The sequence below is a fragment of the Pogona vitticeps genome, chromosome 1 (genome assembly GCF_051106095.1).
Source record: "Pogona vitticeps strain Pit_001003342236 chromosome 1, PviZW2.1, whole genome shotgun sequence".
In the NCBI taxonomy this organism is placed as follows: Eukaryota; Metazoa; Chordata; class Lepidosauria; order Squamata; family Agamidae; genus Pogona; species Pogona vitticeps.
In genome coordinates this window covers 70,461,642-70,475,798 of record NC_135783.1, presented here as the reverse complement: position 1 = coordinate 70,475,798, position 14,157 = coordinate 70,461,642, and the positions used below count along the sequence as shown (strand labels likewise).

Sequence of the window (14,157 nt, the reverse complement as noted above, 5' to 3'; positions counted from 1 at the left end):
CTAAGCTGCCAGCATTTAAGTTAACAGATGTACTGATTATGATTTATTTGCCCTTTCTGTGCAATACTGGCAAAATGCATCTGTGTTCATATCCATAAATGACTTTTCGGCACTTATACAACTGCATTGTATATATGTTGCAGTTTATATGGAGTTATGAAATAACTGTTTAATATATTTACTTTCTGCTGAATAATAAATTTTAAATTTTAATTTATTATGATGATATTTTGGCAGAAATGAAATATCTTTAAGTACTTCCTGTATCTGTTCAATAAAACTCAATGTGGCTCTAAGTTATTATTTTAAGTAAGATATCTGAGGCTTAGAACTAAATCATGCTTTATTCCTAACCACTGCCAGAACAGGAGTGATGCTTCTTAGACCACATTGATGTCAGTCCTGGTTTAATGGATCTGATCTGGAACTAAATTTGTATTTATCTCTTATAATATAAGAGTCATGAAACAAAAGGGGCGGGAAGTATTAGGTTGGAGTATGTGCATAAATGCTGGCTTCTGTATGTATTCACATGGGAGATGTACAGAAATTCTGTGTCTACAAACATGGTGAATTTTGCACACTGGCCAACCAAGATGAGTACTTACCAGCGTATTTTGGAGAGAGAAAAACATGTTTTATAGAATATAAATTGACAGATGTTTTGTATGTTTTCTGGTTCATAACTGTGTTAATTTTACGTGCCAGCAGTCAAGATACATGGTCCCAAACCAGTAAAAACATACACAGACAGTTCAATCACTATGTAAATAACATTGTTCATCTGTGTTCATTCTCTATGGTCAATAAAAGATAATGCATGCTGACTAAAATAGAGCCTCATGGCGCAGTGGTTAAAGCGCTGTACTGCAGCTAAAACTGTGCTCATGACCTGGGGTTCAAATCCCAGGTAGCCGGCTCAAGGTTGACTCAGCCTTCCATCCTTCCGAGGTCGGTAAAATGAGTACCCAGCTTACGGGGGGGCAATGTGTAGCCTGTATAATTAAAAAATTGTAAACTGCCCGGAGAGTGCTTGTAGCGCTATGGGACGGTATATAAGTCCAATAAATAAATAAATAAATAAATAAATAAATAAATAAATAAAATCCCCTGCTCCCAGCTAATGCTCATTTCTCATGCCTTTGTGACTGTTTGCACAGCCACATTCCCAACTGAACTTAATCAATGAGAGCATATACAGTGGTGCCTCGCTTAACGATTAGCTCGTTAAACAACGAAACCGCTTGACGGTGAGGTTTTTGCGATCACAAAACGATGTTTCAATGGCCAAAAATCGCAAAACCGATTCTTTGCATTACGACGATCTGAAAACAGCTGATTGTCGGGTTTCAAAATGGCCGCCTGCTGTGCAAAATGGCTCCCCACTGTTTTTAGGAGGCATTTTTCGCTTTACAGGCACCGGAAAATAGTCGCTGGACGATTAGGTATTTAACCCATTGGAACACATTGAACCGGTTTTCAATGCATTTGAATGGGTTTTTTCTTTTTGCTTGACGAGGATTTCATTCTACAGCGATTTTGCTGGAATGGATTATCCTCATCAAGCAAGGCACAACTGTACATAGTGCAGACACTAAATTTCACACAGAAAGTAACATCTATGCAGTTTCAATTTCTGATGAAAAGACCTTTAAGTGAGATAGACTAAACATTTATATTTAGTAATATACAGTATGTATCTAACTGACTTAAGTAGTGTGCTCACCATTGTGTAACATGACATTCAGAGACAAAAAAGAGCTGCAATAATTTATTATCTATGCTGGAGCCACTTTTTTATCTTCTATATCTTACATTTGACTGTGTTTTCCTTTTTCATGATATTGACTGACTTGTATTTTGCCCCCAGATTTTGTTGTTTGTTGGTTTTTTGCATAGTTGTTCCCATTATTCTTAATGTGGAATGTCTAGGGTGTTTTTTTTTTTTTAATGATACTAAAGGAATAAGAAGACTGCTGCATTTGGCTGGCTTTAATAGAAGTAATGTGTTACAAGCCTAATGTAATCAGATGGTTTCCAGGAATGCTCTTTCAGCAGGTTACTTTATGCAAAGTGTGTACATTTCTTTGTGACTTCTTCTCCTCTCCAGTTCACTGTTGAATAACCTTGGGTTTCCCTCCTCTCTCTGTGCAGTTTACTGCCAACAGCTTCGCTTGCTGGCTGTGCTAACATGACAGTTCTGTGAGTTATTTTGAGACTGGCTCTCTGGTTGAGGTGTGATAAGATCATGCTCCACTAGTAAGGCATAACATAATCCTAAGCACAACATGATCCTCTTTTTTTAGCTCTTGTGCTTGTCATATGGACAAATAAAGGATGTGCATGGGTGGAAGCACACTGGAAAAAAGCAGGGATAACCATAGATATAGAGTATAAATCACGAGTAAGTGTGGCTTGGTAACAACGAAGCTTTTATCTAGAATTGGTCAAGATATAGCACCTAATATAAAGCATAAGTTCATATAACATTCTCATTAGTGACATGATAGGGGAGAGTTCTTTTCTCCTCAAACGCAACTCAGATTACGTATTACACCTAAAGGAAACAATAGAAAGGCAAAACAAAAAACATTATGTATATGAAAGAGGCCTGTACAAGATAATGCATTTGTAGTGATTGTAGATTCAGCAATTCTCACTTCCAGGAAATCACTGTCTCTCAATCTCAGAGAGAGTGTGGAAATCTTTAATGCCTGCCTTTGAAGTACAGTATGTGTAGGACTTCCTTTCCTTAAAAGGATTCTCCAGTTACCCAACGTCCCAACTTTAAAAAAAAACAAACGATTAATACTATAAGCATTGTAGCTTGAAGGTCTCTTGGTATGAATGAAATGAAGTGAGGCTTCTTTATTCTTTACATTTTTTGTAGATCTGATAGTACTTATACAAAGGAGAATACAGTTGGTGCCCTGCTGACTAAATTGTCCTCTAGAGAGGTGTTAGTTACAGAGCTTCTTCATTAACAAGGCTTCCCATTTAAACTACTGCAGAGTTTCTCTTATTTTATTAGCATCTTTCTAATGGTAGCATTGCTCACAGATACATTTAAATACATTTATGGCAAATATATTATTGATTGAGTAAATGTGTATGCACTTGAACCGGCATGCATTGACATAAACAAATAGTCAGAAAGCTCCATTGCCATATTAGCCATGTTCAGCTGATCTGTTCAGAACAGCAAGCATCATTGTGCTGATGATGTAAGAGAATGGCTGCATTTGCTGTTTGTATTACTAATTGTTAAATGTAACTTGACTAGCGGTACTGGTGCTTCTGAAACTTACCTATGTGTAAAGAACAAGAAGCAATCACGAAACATCTAGTTTTAATATCCCAAAACGTTGGGTGGGGAAGATTGATGCCAAAGCACATTTTAAAGTGCTAATTAGGAATAGGGCAGGGTGCATGGATTGTCTTATAATTTCCCCCTTTCTCTTTATATATTGTGTTTTGTGGTGGATGTCAATTTGTGCAGTTTGTTAACAGTATGGACTTATTTTGCGCAAAATGAATATATAGAAATATGCAGCTTGGTCGCAGATTGTATGAATCCTAAGTGCAGGTATTAATGTGTGACGAATGCATGAGTGCTATTTAGTGATTAATTGTGTTTATGTTTTACAGGAAACGGCATGTGGTAAAGGCTCCTTGCCACATATGTAGGCAAGAAGATAGGTTTCTGTATTTTCATACACAGTAGTCTGTATATGAGATTCACAGAGAAATTACTTCTGTGTAGACATTTTTGTCTTACATGAGATGCCTTTAAACACATAACTGTTATTCATTAGCTAGGTTGATAAATGCATCTATTCAGCTTTTACAAAAATAACTGTAATGTTTGTCTTTTTTCTTTCTTTTTGATACATCATGTTTTGCTGCTTTCTTAGTATCTTTGAGTGGTCATGCACTCCTATGCATGTATACTCAAAAGTCGCTCCCATTAGATTCAGTTGGATTTACTGCTAGGGATATGGATAAGTGGGTGTGAGGGTCTTTGTGTAGAGGTTTGCAACCTGAAAAGTTAAATAAATTGCATGGTATTCTTTTATCTTTATGCAGCGTTAGAAGGAAGTTCCCTTGATTATTATTATTTTAGAGAGCAGAAAATTGTATTTTGGAGGGTCTGATAGGATTACAGTTTGAAAAAGCACACAAAACATTTGAAATCGGTGCTTGTGTTTATCTTCCCTGTATTCTTTTATTCCCCCCCCCCCCTTTTGGAGCGATGAAGTTATTTAAGCAGGAAAGGCCTCACGTGTGCCCTTTTTGATTTTATGAATGGGCTGTGTCAGGCTGGAGAGGAAATCCCTAGAAGGCACCCACTTGAGGGAATGCCCGGGACTTGTCACTCACTCCCACCCCCATGGGGGATTAGTAAAATGAAAAGCCGTAATTTGACCTGATTGGAAAGAGTGGTGAAACACTCAAGATACCTTCCCCCTCCCCTCAGCTTTCTTCTCTTGCACATTCACTGAGTGAGCCAAAAATAAATTGTTGCATTACGGTGGACTCTTGGGTATTGCCTTGATCCCTGAACTACAAATCATTTTATCCTCCACTATGTTACATACTTAATAACATTTTCAAACATTACTTGGCTTTATGAAACAGGTTACCTGCAGTTCAGAAAATGTTATCAATTTCTTGGCTGCTCTCTGAATGGAATGGCTATCCAAAACACAGTATTGTGTGGAATTGTAACATGTTTCCCTCAAGGGCACATGGTTTCTTTCTTGTTCTTTTGCCTTTTCTTTTTTACAATGCAGGAGATTGGTATTCATTTTAAACAGCTGAAACTATCTTGAGGGGTTTTGTTTTCATATTTTATTGTATTCTTTGCAGCCTCTGTTTGTTTTATCAGCTATTTCTGCTGCATTTGTTATATACTTGACTTTGTTCAAGGATGCATTTAATTACATGAAGACCAAACTGTATCTGTCTATCTCTTCGCCATATACACTGTTGTCTAAAAATATATATGGTATACATGTGATGAAATTGTGCTTTATCAAATAAAAGAAAAAAATATGTACAAAAGTAACTGTTGCGTTGCATACTACTTCCAGAGTACTTGATCACCAAGCTGAAAGAACTCACAAAATCTTATTTTCTTTACTGAACTTAATTTACCCTGACATATCCTACAGTAACAATGTATAATTATTGATAAGTGTTAATTGCTTATTAATTGACAGCAAGTGTGATGTACTGGCTAGAGGGTCAGACTAAGACTCAAGACAAGAGACTTGGGTTTACATCCCTCCTTGGCCATGGAAGTTTACTGGTGAAGGGAAATAGTAAACTATTCATTGAATACCGCACACCTTGAAAACTCTTAGGGCGATCTAAGTTGGAATTCACTTGAGAGCACATAGCAAAAACAATGGACTGTTGTGAAACAGAAATATTTTGATTAGAAAAGGAAATAATTGGTAGAAGAATATGTAAGAGGACAAGGTCCCATGTTAAAATGGTTTATGGTTATAGAGAACCATGCAAACTGGGCCAAGAATATTGTTTAAAATATTACATCATGTTACATAAAAGATATGATTTGGGCTCTGTAGTTCATAGATAGAGCAAGTACAGTAGTTTATCTTTTTCTGTTGGAATGCATTTCTAGTATATATGCTGACAATAACTTGCATTTGGACTTAGGCCCTGGCCATACAAGGGAAATGTTTCTATTTCTTCTGATACTTTCCATGCCTCTGTTGTAGTGAATCGTGGTCACATGGTTTATATCCCAGGATGAACATCCCAAAAACCTTTAGCAGTACAAATTTATTTCCTCCTATTTGTATTGTTATAGCCAGCTACACCATGGTACCAGTTTATTTTTTTCTCTTGAGAAAAAATAAACTGGTACCATGGTGTAGCTGGCCATAAGTAAGTGGTGGATGGCTATATAACATTTTCCTCATGTGACCAGGGCCTCAGTCATATTTTAAGCAGACTCATTTACCGGTAAATTAAAAGAAACCCAATTCAGTGTCAGAGAGAAAAAAGAATCCAAAAACTGGTGCTCAAGTACATCAGCAAACTTAGGTGGTAGCCACCTTTCATTGGATAGCCTCTGGTATGTAAAGTGATTGTGGAGGGATTGAAGAGATATGTTAGCCATCAGAAGAGAAACATGGTTGAAGCAGCCCAAACATATGTTAAACAGTGGCCCAAATCCTCATACTTTAGCACAGTAAATCACACTACAGTATGCCCATTGAATCAGTTTATACGTTCCATTCAATTGCGCTTACTCTAACAGTGGCTTGCTATGTTATTCTTTGAGAAGAATATTGACATGTAAATGAAAATAATAAATATAAATAATAAATTAAAATACTTTAAAAGCAGTTAAGCGTGTAACAATATTAAAAGCCAGCATTAAAATAATTTTAAAGCATTTTAAAACTGTTTATAATTTCTAAATTCAATAGATGCAGCATTCCTAAAATTCTCATTTATTGTTTAGAACTATGCCTGAAAGGTTTGTCTCATCCTTAGCTGTAATGAAGAGGTAATGAAAAACACAGCTTTTCCCCCATCAGCGAATGTTGGATGACAGCCTAGCTGTCTGGGGTATGGTAGGATCTGAAAACTGAGCAACTGTGAGAAGCTAGTTCAATAACTGAGTGATCATTTGACACTGGCCTTTTTTGGGAAAGAGTGCTGCCATCTAGTGCTTCATTTCCCATTCTCTCATTAGTAGTGCCATGATGTCATTGTTTACCAATTTATTTTTTGGTAGGAAAGAATTAGCAATTTACAGAATACTAAACCAATGTAGGGTTTGTCTTGAAAGCTTTCTATTTACCCATTGTTGTCCTTCATGTGCCTTGTATTTGGTTAGCGGTATCAGTTAGTGGACATGCAATGTTCTCCAAACATCATGTCCATGTTCCCTATTCTCATTCACAGCTTAGTGGTAATATATATAGCACCAGGACAGTTAGAAAATTCTGCATAATGGGTTGTTGAGAGGAGAATGCTCAGTCAACAACTGAGATCAGATGCTCGCTTGCAGCTCTAATAGCAATAGTGGAATGGTGATTCCTGGTGTTTTCTGGTTTTGGAATCTGGAATCTTGATAACCTGAAAGATTGCATGAAGGGAAAAAAACACTGTTTTCCTGCTCTTCCTACTTCATTGTTAGCTTGGGCTTTTTCTTGGTCATGTAGTTTGGATCTCTTTCATCAGGTTCCCTTTTACTAGTGTTCTCATTTGTACTGATGTAGTTCTATGGTGCCCTATGGGTTGTGGTATTTATGTTCATTTTCTGGGTCTCAGCCATAACTTATCAGAATTCAGTTCTTTTATCTGCCTCAGCTGTGGGGGGCGGGGGGAGCATAGACTTAAATTCTGTTTCCCAGTTGAGTGTCAGTCTTATGCTACCTGTTCTGTATGTCATTATTAATGATTGATCCAATGTCTGAGTTAATATATATAGGATTCTAACTAGTTGCCATATTTCCTCCACCATGTCCCCAGCTCCAGCTATTTTTGCCCCTTGCAGTTGATAGTTCCTTATATGCACCATTAATATCTGTTGTTGTTTAGTCATTAAGTCGTGTTCAACTCTTCGTGACCCCATGGACCAGAGCACGCCAGGCCTTCCTGTCTTCCACTGCCTCCCAGAGTTGGGTCAAACTCTACTCATTAGTATCTACTCTGACGTAAATCCAATATTTGCCAAAAGTGTGCATTCTGACAGCGCAGCAGAATTTAGAACAGCACCTGCCACACTTTTGGTTCTTTTTAAGCCATGTGTTCCAGTGTTAAAGCTCGTAGTTATAGAAAATAGTTAAATAAAAATGCAACAGTTAAAGCCTGAGGGATATTTTAAATGGGCTCAGAATAGTTACTACACTAGTATGTAAGCAGTGCACCAGAGCAAACCTTGCATTAATGCAATTCCAGTACAACAGGGGATTAAATATAGCTTTTTCTATCTCAATTTAAACAAAATGAAAATACTGTATCGAAAATACATCATATTTAAAATTCTCACTTCTCATCAGTGGCTTAATAGGGTTAATAATGCCACAGGACATTCATCTAATAAACCCACAAAATTAAGTGCAAAGAACACAAATAAAATGCAGAAATTGAGACCTTTGAAATGTCATAGTAGCTTGAGTGGAGATTTGGAGAGCTCCGTGAGGGCTTCACTGGAGGAGACTTTAGCAAGGGCTCACTTGGCAGTTACACTGCAGTAAGAAACCATCAGCTTGAATTCGAGTCTACATATATTGTCTCTTTAATTGCCTCGCTTTCTGGAAAAATATGATAAATTTGGGGATAGTTTTAGTATTTGTCATACTTTTATGTGTCAAGAGAAGCCCAACACTTTGTTGAAAAGCTGAGGCAAATTTTCCCAAAGTAAAAGTTGTTCTGCTGCCTTCTGATATCTTTCACGTTTTGACCGGGGTATTGGCTTCAACTCCTTAACCAATTTCCCCTCCCTTTTTCTTCTCAGGATTTATCGGGCTCCATTGATGACCTCCCTACGGGAACTGAAGCAACTCTAAGTTCTGCCGTTAGTGCATCAGGTTCCACCAGCAGTCAAGGGGAGCAGAGCAACCCAGCACAGTCACCTTTCTCCCCTCATGCCTCCCCCCATCTCTCCAGCATTCCTGGGGGCCCTTCCCCTTCCCCTGTGGGCTCTCCTGTTGGAAGCAACCAGTCAAGATCTGGCCCCATTTCTCCTGCAAGTATTCCAGGTAAATGGCGGGCTTTTAAAAATCCTGCTGTTTTCTAATGTTTTTTTTGCCTTTTAAAATGTTTCATTTAAAATCCATATATAACTAGCATTTCTTCACAAGTTTCACATTTTCTGTCATTCATATTAAGCAATCAGATAGGGGATGTTACTGCCTTGTGTGGCTGCAAAATCAAGATGTTCAGTCATTTCTCCACTGTTTGCACAGAGATCAGTCTCTCCAAAAGCATCAGTCATAGAGTCGTTCGATGTTCATGGTACCACCTTTCCTACAAACAAAAAATATGGCTGCAATCTTGACTCATAGTGTGGGATTTACATTTGAGTAAGCATTACAAAAGATTGCATTGCATCATAGTAACCTTGAGAGAGGGGGGTTTACTTCTGTTAAATGTTCACAACATATATTTGTTCCTTATTTTGGTCAAATTGTCTCTTCCTGCCCACTATACCTTATTTGTTCTGACCTCAGGCCTCTTGTATTGCCTCCTGCTGTGTCTTGCTGTGAGCTTCTCCATGTGACATAGATTGGTTCCCTCAGTCATTGTATCTCTAGCAGGTCACTGTGAAACAAGCAGCTGTTGAGTTGCTGATAGCTGTGACAGGCCAGTACCAAAATGTAGCAGAGGCTTCCATTCTAGGAAGGCAGTTAAAATTAAGGTGTTGCATTTCCAAGGATTTTCTGGCATAGAATCATCCCGTACCTCCTCTCTTTTGCATCTGAGATTAAGTTGGCAACTATAGCGATGCCAAAACCTACACAGAACCCAGATTCTAAATGGCTGGTTCTGACCCATATAAAGTGTCAATTTTCCCTCAGTGAGGCAAGTATTCTCTCTCATATTGTTCTTGATCATCTGTTATGAATATAAAAGATATTGGTAGAGCCCCAGTATTAGAACACCCCATAAGTCATTAAGCATTCCTTTGTTTTCCTGTTCTGTGCCGCTGGTGGTGATTGTTGGCAGTGGTGTTATACTACACTGAAAAACTTCACAGATACTAACCATGGTAGGTTGGCATTTTGAACTTTTACACTTCAACCACTAATAGCATCTCTCATTTGGGAATGTAAACTATAGTGCAGTGAACAAGTACTTTTATCAGTCCAAGTCATCCTGCTAGTAAGAGAGCTATACTCTAACATTTATATTTGTGCAAACAAACAGTGGCCAAGTTCTTGTTCTGCACAGCTTGTGTGCAGTGACACTGATTACATGCACACTGAACAAGGTGCAGGACGGAAGCAGGAATTTTCAACTACCCAAAAAGTCTCTCTGACAGTAACTTTATCACCTTTCATAGAATTATAGAAAAGTGAAGTTGGAAGGGGCCTGCAAGACCATCAAGTCCAAACCCCTGCTCAATGCAGGAATACAATCAAAGCATATGTTACAGGTGATTATCTAAGTTTTTCTTGAATGCCTCCAGTGTTGGAGCAGTCACCAACTCCCGAGGTAATTGGTTCCACTCTCATACTGCTCTAACAGGAAGTTTTTCCTGATATCTGGCTTCCTTTAACTTGAGCCAGTGTTGTGTGTCCTACAGCTTAGGATGATCGAGAACAGATCTTGCCCCTCCTCTGTATAACAGCCTTTCAGATATTTGAAAAGTGCTATCATATCACCCCTCAGTCTTATTTTTTCAAGGCTAAACATGCCCAATTATTTCAGCCTTTCCTCATAAGACTTGGTTTCCACCCCCTGATCATCCTTTTTCCCCTCCTCTGAACTTGTTCCAATTTCTTAGCATCCTTATTTTATTTATTTATTTATTTATTGGCTTTTACCCCGCCCATGTAGATTCAACAAATCTACTTTGGGCAGCTTACAGTCTGAATAAAAACAAGAATTAAAACAAACAATATCAAACAGCATAGAGATAAACAAAATCCAAGATGATAAGACATAGGGAACTAAGAAGTGGAAGGGGGGAAGGCTTGCTTGAAGAACCAAGTCTTCAGCTTGTTCTTAAAAACTCCCAGTGAGGGTGCCAGGCGAATCTCAAGGGGCAAGATGTTCCAGAGGCGAGGGGCCACCACCGAGAAGGCCCAGTTTCTAGTTCTCTCCTCCCGGACCTCTCTCAGGGTCAAGCCCCTGAGCCGCCCAGCCTGGCTAGATCAAGTGACATGAGTAGAGCTTGGTGGGAGCAGGTACTCTGTCAGGTATCGAGGTCCTAAACCATTTAGGGCTTTATATGTAAGCATTAATACCTTGAAGTAAATGCGGAAACGAATGGGCAACCACCGTAAGGCTGCCACACAGTTGAGGAAATGTGATGATATTTTTTAACCCAATTAATAATCTGGCAGCCATGTTCTGGACCATTTGTAGTTTCTGCATCAGTCTCAAGGGCAGCCCACATAGAGTGCATTACAGTAGTTAATCTCGAGATTACGAGTGCATGGATCAGAGTGGTGAGTGCCCCAATATCAAGATAGGAGCGCACCTGGCCAATCCACCAAAGATGTAGATGGGCAGTGCGGACCATGGACACTGCCTGGGACTCCATGGTAAGCGCTGGGTCAAGATGGACCCCAAAGCTGTGGACCACACTCTTTGTGGTGAGAGTCGCCCCCCCCAAAAGAGAGGGAGCTTCCCAAACCACTGATAGGAGGGGCACCCACTCTCAAAACCTCTGTCTTGTCTGGGTTCCGTCTCAATCCATTCTCCGGCATCCATTGCAGTACAGCCCCCAGGCAGCGCTCAAGGGGCACAGTGGCATCCACTGCTGTTGGAAAAAAGGAAATGTAATGCTGTGTGTCATCAGCATACTGATGACACGAAGCACCATACCTCCAGATGACCCCACCCAGCAGCCTCATATAGATATTAAACAACATTGGAGAGATGATCAAGCCCTGCGGCACCCTGCAATTGAGGAACCACGGGGCCGATACAGTCTCTCCAAGCTGAACTCTCTGGGAATGGTCCTCCAAGAAGGACAAGAGCCAGGGCACCGATTCCCAACTCTGAAAGCCATCCCAGGAGGATACCGTGGTCGACTGTACCAAAGGCAGCTGAGATATCAAGGAGAACTAACAAGGACATTTTGCCCCTATTGGCCTCCCTCAAAAGGTCATTAAGCAGGACAACCAGTGCCATTTCCATACTGTGACGCGGACTGGAATGGATCCAGGGCATTGGTTTCATCCAGGAGAGCCTGAAGCTGATTGGCCACACCCTCTCTTCAACTTTGCTAAGGAAGGAAACATTGGCGACAGGCCTATAACTGCCAATCCTTCTTGAAGTGTGGTGTCCAGAACTGGACACAATACTCAAGGTGAGGCGTAATCAGTGCAGAATAGAGGGGGACTAGCACCTTGCAGGATTTGGAAACTATGCTTCTGTTAATGCAGCCTAAAAGAGCATTTGCCTTTTTTGTAGCCACATCACACTGTTGGCTTGTATTTAGCTTGTGATATATGACAATTCTAAGATCCTTCTCGCTCGTAGTTTTGCTGAGCCAGGTATCTCCCAACTTGTAACTGTGCAATTGGTTTCTTTTATCAGGGTGCAGTAATTTGCACTTATCCATGTTGAATTTCATTCTCTTGTTTTCGATCTAGTGCTCCATCATATTAAGGTCCTTGTGAATTTTATTTCTGTCTTCTAGGGCATTAGCTATTCCACCCAATTTGGTATCATCTGCAAACTTGACAAGCATCCCCTGCACTCCCTCATCCAAGTCATTTATAAAAATATTGAAGCGCACCGGGCCCAGGACTGAGCATCGAGGTGTCCCACTTGTTACCTCTTCCCAGTTAGAGAAGGGCCCACAAATGTAACTTGTGGAACAGAATTTTGCCCTTTTTCTAGCTAAGGCATTTTTCCCTGGAAGTACTTTGGCACATAAATATGGGGAAGGAGAGAGTTCACCCATACATTTCTGTACATCATATAGTTTTTCTTCATTTGTGACTTACATTTTACTCTTACAATCCATGATGAATCTTATAATGAAATTTCTGTATTAGTACTAGTGCAAATAGATATTTGTCATTTAAGAGACTTGATCTTTATCTAGTGATATGATAGTCAAGCAATGGAAGCTGACATGGCACAATTTAATATTGCTAATGCCAGAAAATTGAGTGGGTGCTAACTTAGCTTGCCTCCTCAACCAAAACGTTCGGTTTACTAACCCAGTAAAGATGTTAAAAAGCAGAAGGCTGGGAGCATACTGTATAAGTCTGTGGCCAGTTCTCACTCCTTGATGAGATTAGGGTTACATCTGCACCAGTTGCTACAATAACCACAGAGGACAAATAGCCCAGAATAGTTAGTCCTTCCCACACCTTAATTTCCATGCTTCTTGGGATCACAGTGTAAGGACCTAAATAGTCGATAGTGGAAAGAACTTTATTAAATCTTTGACAGCTATAAATTGAGACTCAATCTCAGTCAAATCAAAGAGGAAACTGTAGATACATATGTTCACCAGTTTAAAATTTGTTCCTTTTTTTTCCCTTTTGAATAAAATACAATGGCATTTCTGAACATATATTTGTATAAGTTATGTTTCTCCTGTTACTTTAAACAAGTGGTAATTCTGAAATAGTACACTGGGGAAACTGCCATTTTTCCACTTTAAAAAAATCTTCATTGTGTTAAAACATTTCATTCAGAGATCTTTTCCAGGGTTAAAAATTAAAATAAAATTGTCTTGCAGCAGCTTTGTGCAGTGAGATTCATGCTGTTTATTGGCAAGTACATAGTGCAAAAATGACATTGTTATGCTTTCTCTCATGGGTAATGCACAAAATAATTATGCAGCAGTGTTACAAATTTCAGAATGTTACCATAGATCAGTATCAGTGTGTCTGGAAAATATTTCACTGTTTTACATGGGAGGAATTTTTACATTCTTGATGGATTGGAACTACAACTAGCATAAAGACTTTAACATGATAGTATGTGCTCGGCCTACATGTTGTGGATAACCAGTTACTCAAGAAGGATGATAATTCTAAAGAATGTCTGGCATTTTTCTGGTATGACAAAACTGATGACAAGGAAGCTATCAGTAAATTCAGAGGAAGAATGATTCACACTGTTCATGTTGGTGTTCAATATATAGCTGAAGAGCAAGAGGTAGCCATATCAATAGGTCAGCTGGTTTGCAGGGGCTGAAATCTCATCATAGGTTCCTTTGGTGCTAGATGTTTCCCAATTACACAACATGAACTACTGAGCTGTTCTCAGAAACTATAAAGGGTTACAGATATGATTATATAGAGGAAATGAAAAATGTTCTTTTTGCTTAGTGCTCTATTTTGCACAGATTATTTATGTTCTTCCCAGTTATCCTGAGAAACTATGATAAATATGTTCCCCAAAGTGTAGATTTTTGTTTTATATAATACAGACATATGGGATATTTTCTTGTAATAGAGGTGAAGGAAAAGTTAT

The 14,157-nt window shown here is 39.0% G+C and overlaps 1 protein-coding gene across 7 annotated transcripts in view; it reads left to right on the top strand.

Annotated features, from left to right (window-relative positions):
- ARID1B (AT-rich interaction domain 1B) overlaps positions 1-14,157 on the top strand; it is a 475,555-nt gene that overhangs the window by 312,046 nt on the left and 149,352 nt on the right. For all 7 annotated transcript variants that reach the window (XM_072994953.2, XM_072994947.2, XM_072994944.2 and 4 more), the window contains one exon: positions 8,504-8,747. In XM_072994953.2, coding sequence (XP_072851054.2) covers positions 8,504-8,747 — 244 coding nt within the window. The remainder of the gene's footprint in view (positions 1-8,503; positions 8,748-14,157) is intronic.